Source organism: Ruditapes philippinarum, unplaced genomic scaffold (genome assembly GCF_026571515.1).
Source record: "Ruditapes philippinarum isolate M1 unplaced genomic scaffold, ASM2657151v2 ctg4985_1_1_1_1, whole genome shotgun sequence".
Lineage (NCBI taxonomy): Eukaryota > Metazoa > Mollusca > Bivalvia > Venerida > Veneridae > Ruditapes > Ruditapes philippinarum.
This window is the reverse complement of record NW_026853557.1, coordinates 147,756-165,873: the sequence shown is the minus strand read 5'-3', so window position 1 is coordinate 165,873 and position 18,118 is coordinate 147,756. Positions and strand designations below refer to the sequence as shown.

Here is an 18,118-nt window from a genome sequence, read left to right as displayed (position 1 = left end):
TTTTTTCGTGTTTCTAAAGATCTAAGACCATGTAAAAAACTTTTAACTCTTATCACAACAAAACTTATTTTATTCTCTAAATTCCCCTTATCATGTTTTGATGCAGTAGATTATACGTATTTTACAAAAATGATCTCTGTTCATCTTTTACATTGTATGTGGATATATGTTAATAAAGACCCTTTACTTCATCCTATGTGGGTTTTTTTTAACGAAAACTTAACTAAAGCTTTAGGTATTTGTCTTCCATTTCATTAACGTTAACTTTAACCCTACCTATTGAAAATTAAAGGATTAGCTCTAATTAAACCGTTATTCGTTAACGCTTAATTTGGTTTTGACTGACACATAAACACTACCTGAAAGAACTTTATCTAGGGCCATCAATTCCGTTCTTTCTACAAATCAATTAGGATATTCTCAGGGAAATCTTTGTCATTTATGGTCATATTACCTAAACGGTAATACAAATTTTAAAACAAAGACGAAAGTTTGAATTTCATTGTTTTCAACGTGGTTACTATCTGTAAACAAAGAAAAGTTGATGTTATATTACATTTTCAACTGTAAAATAACATTAAAGAACAAAAGGTTACACGAAGCGACAATTTATTTTTTTAATATACGAAGACAAGCACTTGCAGATCTTAAGCACAATTAAGGTCATTCTGCAATAATTGAATGATTGCAAACGATAATTATATTTGATTTCTTTATTTTAGATATTTCAAATTTGTAAAATTATTTAGATGAAATAGAAATGCATTTTTAATCATACTTTTAGATGATCGTAAAATAAACCGCAAAGAAAACATCAAAGGAAATATAAATTATTCTTTTTTTGTGGTATACTTTAATGTGTCCATTATTTCTGTTTGACTCCAGGTGGCTCTCAGAATGTTATTGTGTATGACTTTTGAAATTTAGTTATTTATGTTCATAATTTGCTATAGAAGACCAATACAAACACTGGTAATGTGTTCAGTTTAAAGTATTTTAAGTTCGTAAACTGACCTGAAGGACATTGACTCTTGAACTATTCTAAATGCGCCGTAATTTTGATCAGATTATAAACAAAGTAATAAAATCCGTGTACCAATATATGTTCAATAAATGATAGATTTATTATTTTTATTACCGTACAACGATAATATTTTAATCTTAGTCAGTTATTATCATTGAAAGTGATCTCGATTCTAGTTCAATTAAGAAAATAACTTAATAACAGAATACGTAACACATACTGTCTCGATCTAGATTGTCACGGATGAAAGTCCGCTCAAATTAAAAATCCATAGTAAAAAAAAAACTAAACCGCTTTGAATTTGGTAGGTAAAAATCGTGGAATTATCCATATTCTTATTTTTCAAAAGCTACTTTGTTGATTACTATTGAGAATCATATATCATTATTGCGTTTCATTGCCTACATGTTTCATGTTAGATTGCAACACTTATAATAACTGGACAAATGTTTTCTGGAATTTCAGAATATTTTTCCTATAGCTGAATGTAAAGCTGAATAATTTATTCATTCATCTATAGGCTTAATATATATCCGAGATTCATTTAAATTTCTGGGCAACTGCATACAGGTATTTCTGAATGTTTTTTTCTTTGTAGCTGCTTGTAAACCTAAATTATAAATTCTCGCTTATAAAAGCTAAATATTTATCCGAGATTCAAATAGGAAACTAAAAGGAAGCAATGTAAAGCATTACTAATAATACTAATGTTGAAATAGATTCACATTATTTCTTTCCCATGTAAGCAAAGAGCCACGTACTGTCTCATAATAGTTTATCTCAAAACGTCATACGATTTGTACTTTACCTCTAGATCTACTTTATCTCAAATATTTATGTTTATATTGATTATTATTGCAATAATCCGCCGATTTTATACTACCACTGTATTTATAAAAGACATGATAAAAATGTAAGAATAACATCGACTGATAATACAATCAATAGATAACAAATAAACTACCGTTCAATAGAACACTATAAAAACTCGAATGATTATGCTTCAATTAACGACAGAATATGTCAATAAATTTGACATTGTCCTCTTTAACTGCTATCATTGAGAAAAATAATGTTTTGATAAAAGATACTTAATGAACTGTATTTACACGTATTTTATAACCGGAAATAGAACCAAATGTATACAATTAGTAGCCAGTATTCTAACTATTATTTCTATTCCATTAAACTACGTTTACAGCAGTATATCTTCGATAAGCTGTCATATATATTTTTTAATTTTAATTGTTCGCTTCAGGTTATTTTGATGTATTGCTGATATTTCATACATGGGATATTTTGTTTCATTCAACGAAATTTTAATGATATTATTTTGCTCGAACGTTTTTATGTACTTTTATTGTACTTCTGATATATATATATAGTTGCATGTGTCCATCTAATGGCTTATCCATCTCAATTCGATTTCCTTTAATGATATTTGTTTATAAACTTTTGAATCTTCTTGGAAGATTTGTAATTAGTTTAAGAATGTATATACAGTCAAACTAGTGCATAAAGACCATCTAGAGGAGAGACCATATTTGACCTTTATAGACAAATGGTCTTTATCCGTAGCTTATTCCGTTGTATTTTTATTAATGTAGATTCGTCAAAAGTGATCTTTATTTACAGGGTGGTCTTCATTCGGAGACGGTCTTTTACACAGGTGTGACTGTATCGGCCGTTCAAATAGTAAGCTTTATCAGTCAAGTATTATATTCAAAAAACGCTTTACAGTAAACAAAAGTAGATCGTACCAATGTCTTCATGCGCACATTGTCATATTTGTTTTGTTCGAGTATAATGTCAAAAGAAAAAGAATGGACAATGAGTTCATTTTAAATAATACCCGTAAGATGAACCGATAATTTTAAGAAAATGTTTTTGTTTCTTCCTTTTACTATCTGAGATCTTACATTTTTACGAGTGAAGGTAAATAAAGCTACTAATTTAACTGTAATAGGAGAACAATGTTACAAACATATTGTTAAATAACAATGTTCTCAAATAATTACTGAAATAATAACATTCTGTTCGTTTGAAAATAAGGAGCTGTCTTAAAATTATAAAACATATAACCAAAATAATCGCCCTTCTGGTTAATCAAGTGCAGTTCCGAATCAAATAGAGGGAAGATCATTGTGAAAGAAAAAATACAGAAATCAACAACTTAAACGATAATGTTTAATTTTGGTTGCATAAATATTGAAAATTCAATTGATTGTATCAATAACAATTACGAACAAACAATAAAACGCTGTTAAACTGTTTAAAATAGTTGAAATGTCAAATATTTTACAAATATATGGTTTATCTAATAGCGTGGGACATATTAGAAACAATCGACTTCAGATTAATTGAGAATATCTTAACTCCTTAAAAGTAATTATGCTAAATGTAAACATACTTTGAGAAACTGCACGTATCCTACCTTATGCCTGTAATATTGTATTTTATATATACACGGGAAAAACTATCTGTTATCATACCTATTATACTTATATGTTAAACAAAATGTGCCTTTTATTAACTTTAAAACGCCAACATTTTTTAAAACTTCTACAGCATGTATGAATACTTTCTATATGCATCCTTTAAAGTAAATAATGAACGTTTAAGCTTGTGTAAAGGTGAAAAGGTAAAGATCTTGTGGAAGAGACATTGGAATATTAACTAACTGGAATAAAGGTAAATTTCTGAATGTCAGTAGTTATAGATGTTATAAAACATTTAAGAAATAAGAAATCTATTGTCTTTCCAGTAAAGTTGTTATCTTTGACTCCTAGACAAGATTATAAATTGCTGAATGTACAACTTCTTTGTCAATAATTACTGAAAATTAACAACTTTACTTTAAATTTGATATCAACAGAATTAGCTTATTTATCAAATATGAAACTGAAAGAGAAGAATAAAGTAAGTACTATGTGCCGTCAGAAGTATCTATGGCTTGATTTTTTGCCGTGTTTGTTATATACGATATAAAATAGTAACTTTTACCGGCGTGTATCATATTCTCGCATTAATTCAACACAGTGAAAATCAGTTTTATGGAAGGTTGATTATGAAAATCAAAATCCTTACCAGACTATAGGGGTCACGTGATACCGTCAATGACTCGTGCATGTACTGCATGAAAGTATATACATTAACAATGCTATATGTTAGGGTTTTTTATTAAATACTATTTTACTAAAAAACAAGAATGAATTGTCGGCGTTTGAACAGAATACTCGATAAATGAATTAAATATAATGAAATACTCGGATCCATTATCAAACTTAGTTGAAATTTAAGTTAGTTATTATTCAGTGTGGACTTAATCAGCTAAGATTTCATTAATTGTATTAAACTCTGTATTTTCAGAGTATTTATTTCTTTATTTATTTTTTTGGATAATGTAAATTCCATAAAAAAATTCTGAAAAGTGAAAGCAAACAGTCGTTGATCGATAACTGATATTTGGTACCCATGTATTTAATAAGATGCGGTTGTCGTTAAAAATGTGAACATGTCATGCATGCACTGGTTTGGGATAAAAACTGTATTTGACAAAGTTGAAAAAGTGAAAAATGACTAATAAATACAATTCTCTGGACTTCCTGGAAAGATTTCGTTCCCTGTGTTACGGTTATCATGTTAAGAGACGCCATGATAAGAAATGCAGGTGATGATTATGTTAATTTGATATATAATTTGTCTGTCACATGATAATAATATTGTAATATTGCGCAATAGAATAATTGTCATGTGGTCACCTTAGTGACTTTATAAGTACCTAAAATGATATTGTACTATGTTTAGAAATAGAAAATAAAACCATGGCATGTGTTAATTTACACTGTTTTTTTATGTATACTCATGTGCTCCTTATGTAACCTGAGTTTATAAAAGTATGCTCTGTTCTGTTCTGGTCTGACATCATGTTGTCGCCTTAGTGCAGTAACGGGTTAACTACAAATAAATTTTAATTAGAGTTAACCCTTTACTGCGCTAAGGGGACAATGTGGTATTATTTTGAATGACTGAACAGTTTAATACCAACAGTGACAAAACGTTTTCTATGTATTAGTGGAAGTTTTTATGTATACGAGAAACATGTATAAGTTAAATAAAGTGTCTTCTTCTTCTTCACTGAAAACGAAATGTACATAGAAATATGAAACGAATTGTTTAACGAAATGTACATAGAAATATGAAACGAATTGTTTATTCTGATTTTATATTGATATTTTGACTGTATATAACTACTTTAATTTTAAAACAAGAGTAGTAAGGTTTAAAATAATAAACTGATAACGAGTAAAATGCTTGAATCTCTGTTTATGTCTTTGCTGTAGGAATGAAGTAATAGACATGTTATAGAAAATACAATTTATACTTTTAAAACGTTATCAAATGAAGAATCTGTATGCAACGCAAAGAAAATTAAAAAAGATGTTTGCAATTAAAGCATAGCAAAATTGAAAATATCAGATAAAATGATTTCAACTTTAACCTTATTCTACAATCAAATTTACCTATATTTTAAAAATTGTGTGTTTATCTATGGAATATCGGAAAAAATAAAGTAAGGAAAGTGAGCTTATCATTACAATACAATACATAAAGATAGTGTAGGACTTTGGAAGCTTTTCCTCCACATTCAAATCATGATTTGATGTAGATTATGTAGAGCTTATTTAAACATTGAAAACGATTTTTGGATAATATGTTCTTAAGTCCGATATTTTCATCCATTCTCGTGATAAGTTGTTAATTTTCTCCAGGGGTTTTGTTCAATACTGAATTTAGATTTAAAATTGTATTTTAATGTTTTTGCTTTGTATGATGTGTGTTTTATCTGATAGATTTTTTAACAATTGTTAATGAAAAGGTTTTCATCATCGCTGATAACAATAAATGTATTCATCATCGTTTAAATATTCTACAATTTATATGAAATCAAAATAAGAAAGAGGTGACATGATTTCAATCAATTTGAATCTGATATTTATATTTTCTATTTTCAGAATTGGATTTCCCCCCATGTTTCTTAACTCACTAGCTATCGGAAAACTGACTGGTCTATTTTTTACGTTTCAAATGCGAGAATTTATTCAGTTCAAATTGGTATTTAATTTGCTGTTCCATAGCTTTCAATTGCTGCCGCCACGTGTTTAACAGCTCATTTACAACATTTTCACAAAATCAACCCGGACCAGATTACTTTTGGTCGTTTCCTTACCGTCTAGTAAAATTATACTGTACAACTTTGAAAAACGTGAAATGTGATGCTATCATTCCGTTTTATAACACAGTCGTTTTATACTGCGATAATGTACTCAACAATCATTTGAGCCGTGTCATGACAAAACCAACATAATGAGTTTGCGACCAGCATGAATCCAGACCAGCCTGCGCATCCGCGCAGTCTGATCAGGATCCATGCTGTTCGCTACTAGCAGTTTCTCTACTTGTAATAGGATTTGTAAGCGAACAGCATGGATCCTGATCAGACTGCGCGGATGCGCAGGCTGGTCTGGATCCATGCTGGTCGTAAACCCATTATGTTGGTTTTGTCGTGACGCGGCTCATTTGCATGTCAATAACAGGTTCATCTCTAAATATATTGTTGAAATGTCGGACACAGGAAATTAGTTTTAAGCAATAAAGACAGTTTGTGCAGTGCATGATGCAAAAAATGATATCTTTTCATTACAGAAACAGCTGCGCATTCTGTAAATTATGTCTTTTTTCTAAGATAAATTGTATAAGAAAGTTTCTCGAGGTCTTTGGCATTTCATCAATTTGATCATTATTCATCGTACATTCATGTGAATATTAAATATGATGGAAATGAAAAGAAATTGTAACATAAAAAACTTCATGTATTGAACAAAATGTGAAGTTTGAACATTTTTATTATTTTAAAGTCATATAATTATGTTCATGTTTAAGATTAAGAACGCACAACATAATCCGCTCTAGTTTTAGATTTCTACTATGAGATATTTAACATTGTTGAGTACAATACTGGATTATATTGGACGAGTACACAGCTGTAAAACTATATTGGACGTGGTGCTAGCCGAGTCTGATATAGGTTTTGCAACTGTGTACTTATCCAATAAAATCAGTAATTATCTCAGCCATGTTTAATAACCTCTTTGTTTTACTCCATCATTTTTGACATATTGACAGATTTTTTTTACTTTAATTACAATAAAGATGTGATATGTAATTTTGACTCAAGAAATGAAACCGAGGCTAGATGGGGTGCGATATTGATGTGATATAAACCTCTTAGACAAGGAGGCTATATGTGGTTTTAATTGGATTTGATATGATCCTTTTTGCTTCTGGCTATAAGGAGTGTGATATGGATTTGATATGGACGTTTTGGACTATGGAAATGAAAACTAGGCTAAATTAATAAGATTGGATCCCAAAAATGATTGGCGTCCGCGCCGAAGCGCGGCGCCCCTTTATGGAATGAGAAAGGGCGACAGTAACTTCTCGAGCCTTTTAGTCGGTCATAATATTATTTAAAATAAAAGCCGATCATTCCGATCGGTATGAGGGTGCTTGATTATTATTAATTAAAAATGAAATGTCGCGATATGTACAATGAATAGCGAACTGGAGGATTTTGCAATGCAAACATTTTCAAATGCAATAACCTTTTCTGTCTCTTCGGTTTTTTATTTATCATTTTGTAGTACACAGTGGGTTATCATGGTACGTTAAAATAGAATGATGAGTTGATGACCTAAATATTCCGAAAATCTATTTATAGAGGAATGTACTCCTATCGGTAATTCCGGTCTCTCCGGTCTATTATGACCGTGATACTAGTGACCGGCGAAAAGTATCACACGTTTATTGTCCGGTCTCTCCCGGTTTTGGAGTAGATGTTTGATATCGTTACAGAACAGAACAAATATTTTACAGATAAATAAGCTTTTTTCCAAAATGAATGTTTGTCACTTAGTTTGGTTACAATAATTAATAAACATAGATCAACTCTCAAATTTATTGATTATTATTATACATAAACATACAATTCGAAAAAAAAAAAACAACAACAACAATAGCATGTTTCATTATATCTATATGAGATAAAAACAATAAATATGTACAATAATTGTGAAAAAAGGTACATTTTTATGGTTTTAATATGACACTATCAACTTTGAAACATTTTATTTAATTTGTTATTCGTGTTTAGTAAAGATGCCGAGGAATTATTCAAAGTTACAAATTAGATTTTATTTATTATTTAATTGATTGATAATTTAAAACATGATAAAGAAAAATACAAATGTACATGTACATGGTTTAAGAATAAACAATATTATATATTGAAAGATTAACCATAATTTACTGACTTTTTCCAGTTAAATTTTGACTTATAATCGTCGGTCAATATGACATTTGAATTCTTAAAATTTATTTTACAATTTTAATAAAAAAGAGTAGTAAACGTGAAAAACTGAGTATTAAAATAGCACATAAAAACCCAAAAAAGAGAGGAAAACAATATTCATAAAATCTGTATTTTTGTTATTAAAATAGATATTACAATTATTGGATAATAAACAATAATGCTCAACATGACATGGTAATATAACCAGTGTCATATTTTTATTAAGTGTAAACAGATACCTTAAGAGTGGGTCTTCGCTAATAGCGATTACATAATAAGGGACAATTCCACAAGTGTGGTGTTGATCATGCGTTACACATGGGTATGGATTATAAATGATTGTATACATGTATATCCGTTGCTATTAATAATCACGATCATAAAGAAATAACAAGTACAATGTAATATTCTAATCTCTAGCATGCCAATCAAAGTTCATAATGAACAATGTCTTCCGTCCGTTCATTTTGGTAAAAACCAATTAACCATTGAAAAGTTTATAAGAATATCTTGACATCATATGTCTACTAGTTCATCTTCACTTTCTGCATTTCTTGCTTGGACGCCCTTTGATGTTTTGCATCAATGCTTTTCTTGTATCTATTGGAACAACACGTGGTGTTAATGCTGAAAATGCATTCGTTTTATTTCATAAGGTGTGAAATAAATGTACCTATCTGTCACGTACTAAGGGTTAGAATAAAATTGTGGAGATTTTGATTATATAAAGAGGTTTCGTACTTTAATAGTTGGCTAATCTAGAATAAAGAGATACCTTGTGATTACTTTTAATTCAGATGTATTTTTACAAAGAGTCTCATGTTGTTTATCACGGATTTATATTACAATAAATCCGTGTGTTTATTTAGAAAAAATATTGAATACAAAGTAACTGTTTGTTTAAATATTATGAATTTTGATTCAAATGAAATATTAGAAATTCCCTTCCTGGATTTCACTCTGGACAATATCCCGTAAGTTATTTTCCCTCCGGACAATGCCCCTCCTGTTATCTACCCACCGGTCAATTCCCGACCCTGTTATTTTCCCAACACATAATTGTCCAATCTCCACGCAGTGATCTCCCCTTAATTCTTCGGCGTAGATCTCTGCCACCAAGGTCCCAATATATCAGAATTTCTGATATACTATATTTTTTCAAAAATTGTTTTATCTACTGCTTTTATCTATCAGATAAGTTTTCTCTCATTTATTTAACAATGTTTATGAATAAATAAATAAATAATATGAATATTTAGAAATAATTTTAAAAATTATGAGATTATTTTCTACCGAGACGATATTTTGATATTTTATATTTTTTAGGTTTTGAATTTATTTTTCGTTATTTTGTATACTTTCGATAATTTTTTGATAAACTGTATCGAACGTAGGCACTAAAAGTTAAAAATAAAACAGAAAGTGAAAAATAAGGTTAGATTTTCTTTGTAACGGTCGATATTTACATTTGAATTTCGACGTTACGTCATGTGACTTTCATCATCATGTGACGTCTTTGAAGGCAGTGATTACAATTCTGCCAAGGGAGGTAATCACTGTGAGGAGTTTGATAATTGTCCTCCTATTACTTTCCCACCGGTTATTCCCCTTTTGTTATTTCCCACCCATTGAATAATAAAATATGTTCTGTTCTGTTCTATTTTGTTATTTCATAGATATATTCTACATACAAAATATTACGGATCTTCGTTAATTACTCTACTTTAATTTGTCATAGTGAAGAGAGTACAAATATGACAATAACAAATAACTATGGTATGAGATTACACTGACCTTTAACCTGTCTTTTGTATTTGAGGAGATTAACGATAATTAAACACCCATAAGTTAACGCCAACATTGTGCGCAGACGACAATATTATAATATAACACCGACTCTGTTATATCTCGCGTCAAAGGTCTTTCAAGTTCAAAACGAAATATGAGCCGCGTCACGACAAAACCAACATAGTGGGTTTGCGACCAGCATGGATCCAGACCAGCCTGCGCATCCGCGCAGTCTGATCAGGATCCATGCTGTTCGCTATCAGTTTCTCTACTTGTAATAGAATTGGTAAGCGAACAGCATGGATCCTGATCAGACTGCGCGGATGCGCAGGCTGGTCTGGATCCATGCTGGTCGCAAACGCATTACGTTGGTTTTGTCGTGACGCGGCTCATATAACACTCTTTCAAAACATTGTTTTTAATTAAGACTTTTTAAGAGAATGCTACTTTTATGGTTTCCTTAATAAACTAATCAATCGAAACAGCGATAAAATGCTCAACAAAGACAGAAGAACGGTTTGTTTAATTGCCTGTCACATAGCGATTATCACGAAACACAGATTGCACACTCTGATACAAGTTATGACACTTTTTGAGCGATATATTTGCAGAAAATAACCTGTGTGTCAAATAAAAAAACAACGAATTTTGTGATTTTTTTTTCAATCGACAGTGTTTTTTCTGACATGTTGTACGTACAGAAAGCCTTTTCTTCAAACCTTGTTTGCAAAGATGAAAGTGGAAAATATCTTATATTTATTATTTGAAATGGTTTCAAAATAATATAGTAATGCAAACTTTATAGCTATTTTGATTATCATATCTGTTTTACAATTTTAAGAAGGATTTTATTAATCGAATCTAGTGCGTGTTGCTGACACTGCTGTTGTTGTATTTTTTCCAAGGAACATTCTTTAAATTGGTGTTTTTACCCATAGCTTAAATATCAAACAATATTTGTTAAAAATAATGCAAAATTTAAAAGTTGAGAATATAAAGTCTACAAAAAGTTCGCGGATGAATTGGCCCCTACTACATATAGTTGAAGAACCGTAAGTACTGTTCTAAACGAATAAGATAATCTTTTTAATGTCCTATTTTACAAATGTATAAAGAATATGATTAGTTTGTCCTAATTAGAAATAAGCAATATGAATGTTGAATTTAGGAATCGTTTTTTCGTTTTTATTTTATTCCACTCACCTCTCATGTATTATCCCAAATAGTATTGTAAATTATGTAAAGTGAGGTGAGGTGTGCAATATATTATACTGTTTCGTTTTGTATATATTGTGATTTAAACGCTAGGCGTAACATTACTTTGCCACATTCATACATGTTTTCATCATTCAAATACTTTCATCATTCAAATATTTACTTGTCAGGATATTATTTAATAATTATTCTCTTTTATCACACGGATCAAAATCATAAAATAAAATAATACTTTTAAGCGAAATAGTGTTAAGACAACTATATCATCTATAAATTTTGTGAACCAAAATACGTGTATCTAAATATATCAATAATTCAAAATATAGAATAATTATGTTGTCATTTTAAATGCACAAATGTATTTAAACATTAGTAGAGCATTTATATTATACAAAAAATATGTATATTATAGATAAACAATACATGTATGTATATTTCACTAAAAGAATATGTATACTAACAGAAAGAATATGTATATTTTACCGAAATGTATGTATATTATACACAAAGAATACGTATGCCATGAGAAAGAATATGTATGTTATACAGGAAGAATATGTAAATTATACACAAAGAATTTGTATGCCATCAGAAAGAATATGTATATTATATACAAAGAATGTGTATATTTCACCGACAGAATATATATATTATACAGAAAAAATATGTTTATTTCACCGGAAGAATATCTAAACTTCACCGAAAGAATATGAATATTATACGGAAAGATCTACTAAATATTGTTGTTGTTTTTTTTTCAACAGGGGTCAATTAACATAAATCACGTAAAGGATGATTTAGATAACTGATTTTAACTATTTAGTAACCTCTTTTAGGAGGCTCTTTGTAAAGATAAAGATTAAACTCAAAAGTAAATTAAAGTTTATTCACAAGTTTTATGCAATATGAAAGCAATAAATCTCTTTGATGAATATAGCAAATGACAGTTTTTAAATCGCTATAAGCTACTTTTATTGTACGAAATATAACGACCATGTTATATGAACGCATATTAGAATACAAAATAGTGATTTCTTATTCATGAAATGTTTCATCTTCTATTAAAAGGTTCAATAAACTTACTACAAAATGATACAAAAACGTTTTCATCAGGTGGACAATTGAGCCATAAATAATTTAGATACACCTTATTTCTCTAAACTTGTAATCCTATTTGACACAATCCTATATAAAAATACTTGGATGGCATTAAGGTATTGCTAAAGCAACTGAAATGATATTAAGCTGTGTACAAGACCTATAGAAGGGTGTTTAGTAATCAGCTGTTGGTAGACCATTCGATATAGATGAGATGTGGTTGTCTTTGGAAACTTACTGTAAATTGTTCTTACATTTTATGGAATATAAATTTATTCAATTAAAAATGTTCAAAATTTTGGATTTGTGCTAGTATGAAATACTTTTTATTTGAATGTGATATTGATATTTATGAAACAAATCTTTCACTTATTTGTTTTATGATTTATATTTATATGCAGGTAACATGGTCTTTATTAAAATCAGCATAAAAACGTAGTTATTTATAACTAACTTCATATTTTAATGAGACTCTCTACAACATATAACTGATCATTTCAATCATAAATATAGCATTTATGTAGTAGATGCAATGATAAAATTTTAATTTTATAGCGGTAAAAATGAAAGGTACGGGGATATAAAGGCCCATTATGACTCAGAAATACTGTCATTTTTGTTTTCTCAAAAACGTTTTTGTATCTTGATACAGTTTCCAAAATTATACTAATTTTCCATATACACGAACTTTCTTTTCCTGCGTTGCTCTGTCAGTAATTGGTTTAATTATTATGATTGAGTAGCAGTGGGAAAAAAATACTTTGTTTACATTTTGATACCTTTACATCGCTACTTCCTTCAGTATTTAAACATTTTTAACATTCATTTTAACATTCTCTAAATGTATTATTAAAACATTATTTAACACATGTTTGACATTTCTAAAGAATCAAAAATATGGATTTCTGAGGCATACTGTGCTCTTAATTGAAAACTCATTCCATGCTTGTGACCGCCTTTCCATGGTTGCATCAAGTTCTGTACATTTTGTTATCTTAATATATAACGACATTTTATTTATTTATTTTCAGACAATCGGTTATTCCGATAGATGGACCAACTAAACCTTTGGGTGGAAACCTTATTCCTGGAGATATTGCTGTATTTGATGATAAAGCTGCCAATGCCGTCTTACTCGACGCAGAATCACAACTGAAGTCCGGGTATCCTACAATAGCAACATCATCAATGGTTGCTCGAAGAAACAGAATTACAATAGAAGAAGTAGATAACGCATCGGATATCCGCTTCTTTTCTGACTTAGTTAAACCAATGCAATATCGGTGGAAATTTCAGAAAGAGAAACTTAAAACGATAGCACCCTCAAAATATGGCTTCCATCAAAGGAGTCAGTCGCCAACTTTTCAAAGACTTATAGAGGCCAACGAAAAACTACAAAATATCGCGGGTCAGGATTCGGAGTTGGAAGATAATGCAAGTGTTCGTGACTTCTTTGACACTCAAAGTGAGATATTACCTTATAAACAAGCTTCTGTATTAAGGCATGTCAAATCAGACCAAGTAAGTACCCGAACTAGTTACACGGGCTCTGTACCCGCTACGAACGATGTTCCGTTACAAAAGAATTATGAACTTAAACCGGAAGTGCGCAACATAGAACCAGCAAAAAAGACGAAGGATTATGTTATTCAGAATGCTTTATCTGTGTCAGTGGTGGAGAAGAAATCTCCAAGTCCAACATATGACTCACCACCAACTCCGCCATTACCAAAGAAACCTGCCAAAAGCAAAAAACAACAGCAAGAATTCAAAGTAGACTTTAAGAAATTAGACTCGCATTCCGAACTCCATTTATTTCTGCCTCATATCCAAGATGGCAATTCAAGGGGAGCTACTCCAGAAGAACTAAATCGAAAAGGAAAGGAAGGAGTTACCTTCCCTGCAATTGAAGACTTGAAACTTAAAACTTTTGAAGAGGATAAAGCAAAAAATAAGAAAAAGAATAAATATGATAACAAAAAGAAGAAAAAACAATATCTGAGAGTGAAATCAGGTATTGAAGACAAGGAGGTTAAAGATATATTAAATGACATACCAACTTTGATATCATTAGAAACAGATAAAGACTTCCATACGGAGTCTATGTGCATGTTTGAAAACTGTAAACTACATAAACACAGAAAATCTACCCGGATTAGACAAGCTTAACATTATTTATTAAATGTATGGGTTTCACTTTATTCATTCATATGAATTTTTTAAAACATCATAATTAAAAGCATAAAATATAATATTTACTTGTGATTAATTATACATGCGTTTTATTTTTTCCTAAACATAAAATAGCGTTCGTACTCGATTAAAACTTTAATGCGATAATGTGTTTCATTTGCAAAAGCATACTTTAGTTCAGGAATCTGTGTTCTGGAAGAATCATTTCAATTTTCATTACTGAAACTTAAGGACAAAAGTTTACATGTTTACATTCCATTCAAAATGTATTTCTTAAAGGATAACGACAAAGTACTTAAACGTAAATACTATACCAATCTATATTAACATCTATTTATCTGAATAATTACTAAGCATCACAAGACATAAACATTCTTAAACTGAACATGCAGCTTTATTTCCAATGCAGATGATTGATTATTGGGCGTCCTAAATTAACTAATCTTTTACCTATCACAATATTCTTCAAAGTAGAAATAAATATCTTAGCCCCTCTAAATAAATTATTCCTTGCGCTTATTCTAGTTATATTTTTCCACATTTATTATTCGATATAAGCTTTGAAATAAACATTTACATCTGAAATTTCAGTATATGACTCGATATAATAACTAATTACTCTATTGAATTTAAAAGTTTTATAACCACTAGGTTAATTGCCAAAACACCAAGCATTAGTATATCGTCACGGCATGAGTTCACAGGCCTACAGCGAGCTCTACACGTCTCGCATTTGAAAATTGTCAAGCTGCGACTAAATTTTAAAGAATTCGCACTTTTAAATGCATATACTAATACTGTAACTATATTATTACGTTATCTTTCCCCATACCATTCTACAGATGCATTGAACATTTTATTTCCTTAGAAAACATCTGCATGGATGGTTATTCATGCGTAATTAAAGGTAGTTTGTAAGACTGGCGGAATTTGATATTAACTATTGATCGGATATATCGAACTATCATAGAAGTGTAATTGTTTCCAGAAGTTGTTACTGTAATGGAGTCAATTCAGATTTGAAGAATAAATCAATTGAACGGCCAATAGGAACATGTTAAAAACGTTCATAATTGGTTTATCCCGAGTGGTTCAATTTAGAGAGCGATTAACAAATAATGTTTCTAGTTTATTTATCACTGCCATAGCTAAGATGTTTGTTGCCAACACAAATACCAGAATAAAATAACAAGTTATCAAAGACTTGAAAGTTATAATATTATTGAACTTCTAAGACGCTGATGTTATAAACATTTCATATTTATTAAAACAAATGTAATTTATATATTAGATTGATATTTATCAATTACCATATCAAAACGTTGGAAATAAATTCATTTGACAGCACGATTTACTACAATTCAGACTGTAATTTGTGTTTAAAAGTTATCTTGACAGTGATACTTGATTATTTCATTTATGAAATATAATTTAGCCACTTAAATTTTGGACATATTGTATTTGAAACTATGCGTGTACTGTACACGAGGAAATGTCGCATTCTGTAAAGGATATTGTAGCTAAAGCTAGTGTTAAAAGAAAACGTATACTCTAAATAATAAATTATTAACAAAGGAACATTGATCTGACGTGACTTACATGACTATATGTGTACATGCTATTATAAAGTGAATAAGTAAATAATGACAGACAGTGTCTATGGATATAAGCATATATATAAATGTTTTATAATATTAATATAACCCGTGACAATATACGTTTTTATTCAATTTAAAATGTCTGTTGACATGGAAATGGTAAATTAAATTGAATTTGTGCCCTTACTTCTTACTTTAACAAGGAATAAAGAAGAGTGTTGAAATCCATATTGTATACGGTATATGTATGGTTGTATACTATATATAAATATTTAAAAAATGAGTAAAGTAAATGCCAACATGTGGGCGACTAATATTGGAAGATCACCTAGATCTGAAGACAAAACTTGCAAGTCAAAAATACCACAAAAGTTAGCAGTTACATTGAAAGAGAGGGCTAAAAGTGCTTCCAACATTCTCGGCAGAACTCGCACAGTCAGCAAAGAAGAAACTTTAGATACGCACGAGGTTGTTACAGGCGTCCAATTACACCGACTTCAAGTACTTGAAGATAATTTGGAGGAAACTAAAGATGGAAGAAAATTAAAAGACCAGTTTCCAATATCTCATCGTTTCATTTCACAGCAACGAAATGATGAAAGAGAATTATCTAGAAAAACGTATGTCACTGGACGCCCGCGCACAGCTTTTGCAAGATATAATGTTAAGAAATGTGATAAATCCAAAGATAATTTTGAATTCGTTGAAAAATCTCTAAAAGTAATGTCAATATCGAGGTATGTGTCTACAAATATCCGACAACATGACGAAGATTCGCTTAAAGAGAACCCGACCGAAGATAAATGTTGTAAAGATGTCCCACCACACAGGGCATTCAGAGCAAAATCTGCACCTCCTGGTGCATTCTACTCATCGCCTGACACATATAGTGATAGACGACAAAATTTCCATCTACCTTTGTTCTGGAAAACTAGAAAAAGTTATCATAGAAAACAACAGAACTTATGTACACTTGATGGTAATTTAAGTGGTGACGGAAATAAAGGGACACAACTTCGATCACTACTACAGAATAAACGGACAAATAGTTGTGAACAGAGTTGTCCGTATAAATGTAGAAGCTGTTTCCGAGCTTGTCTAGCGTCTGATTCATATATACAGCGGCAACTTGATCTAAAAGAATTTCGTGTTAGAGAAGCTTACACATAGAATTATGTAGTTACAGTTTAAGTGCATGTTTGCATACTATTTTTTCATTGCCTTCTTGATGCCCTGCTATGGTGTGTCGGGGGCTGCGTCCTGTCAACTTTGCCTTTGCCTCGTTGATCTTTATTGTCGTTTTTAATTTGTTTATTTCCATGCATACATTGTATTTAATGTGGATAAGAGGAAATACCTGTTATATGGTTTTAATGATATCATTTGCTTTTCAATTAGATACGATAAGAAAGTACATGTTAATTAACACGAGTGCTCTTTGGAACTGTATACAAATTGGAACATACACAGTCTTCAATTAATTTACATCATTATTATTAAAAAATGCAATTAGCCTTTTATACTTTACGTATCTCTTTAAGTTGATTTATTTTTCTTTAAGAAAAAAAAAACAAATGTATTTTTTTATATGCCCGATACAATCTGGCATGTTTCAGAACAAAATATATACTACTGAAAACTGTATAATTACGTTGAACCGCTTACACTAAAACAGGAGAAAAGAATCACATTGACTACTTTTTATTTCTCATAAAAAATAAGCATGGTTCAACTTGTTGTAACAAATATATAAAGTTTTTTTTTTACCCGATACTACCCAACAAGAAAACC

The 18,118-nt window shown here is 30.2% G+C and overlaps 1 protein-coding gene across 2 annotated transcripts; it reads left to right on the top strand.

The window, feature by feature from the left end:
• The first annotated feature begins 4,475 nt into the window (after nucleotides 1-4,475).
• On the top strand, nucleotides 4,476-14,825 carry LOC132737203 (uncharacterized). 2 transcript variants are annotated; one of them, XM_060724462.1, is made up of 2 exons: nucleotides 4,476-4,694; nucleotides 13,568-14,825. In XM_060724462.1, exons 1-2 carry the CDS (start codon nucleotides 4,600-4,602, stop codon nucleotides 14,703-14,705), a joined length of 1,233 nt encoding a protein of 410 aa, XP_060580445.1. In that variant the 5' UTR covers nucleotides 4,476-4,599; the 3' UTR covers nucleotides 14,706-14,825. The 2 variants fall into 2 exon arrangements, with proteins under 2 accessions (XP_060580445.1, XP_060580446.1); XM_060724463.1 differs by lacking the exon at nucleotides 4,476-4,694 and adding an exon at nucleotides 10,748-11,275 and having other exon boundaries at nucleotides 13,568-14,821.
• The last annotated feature ends 3,293 nt before the right edge of the window (nucleotides 14,826-18,118 follow it).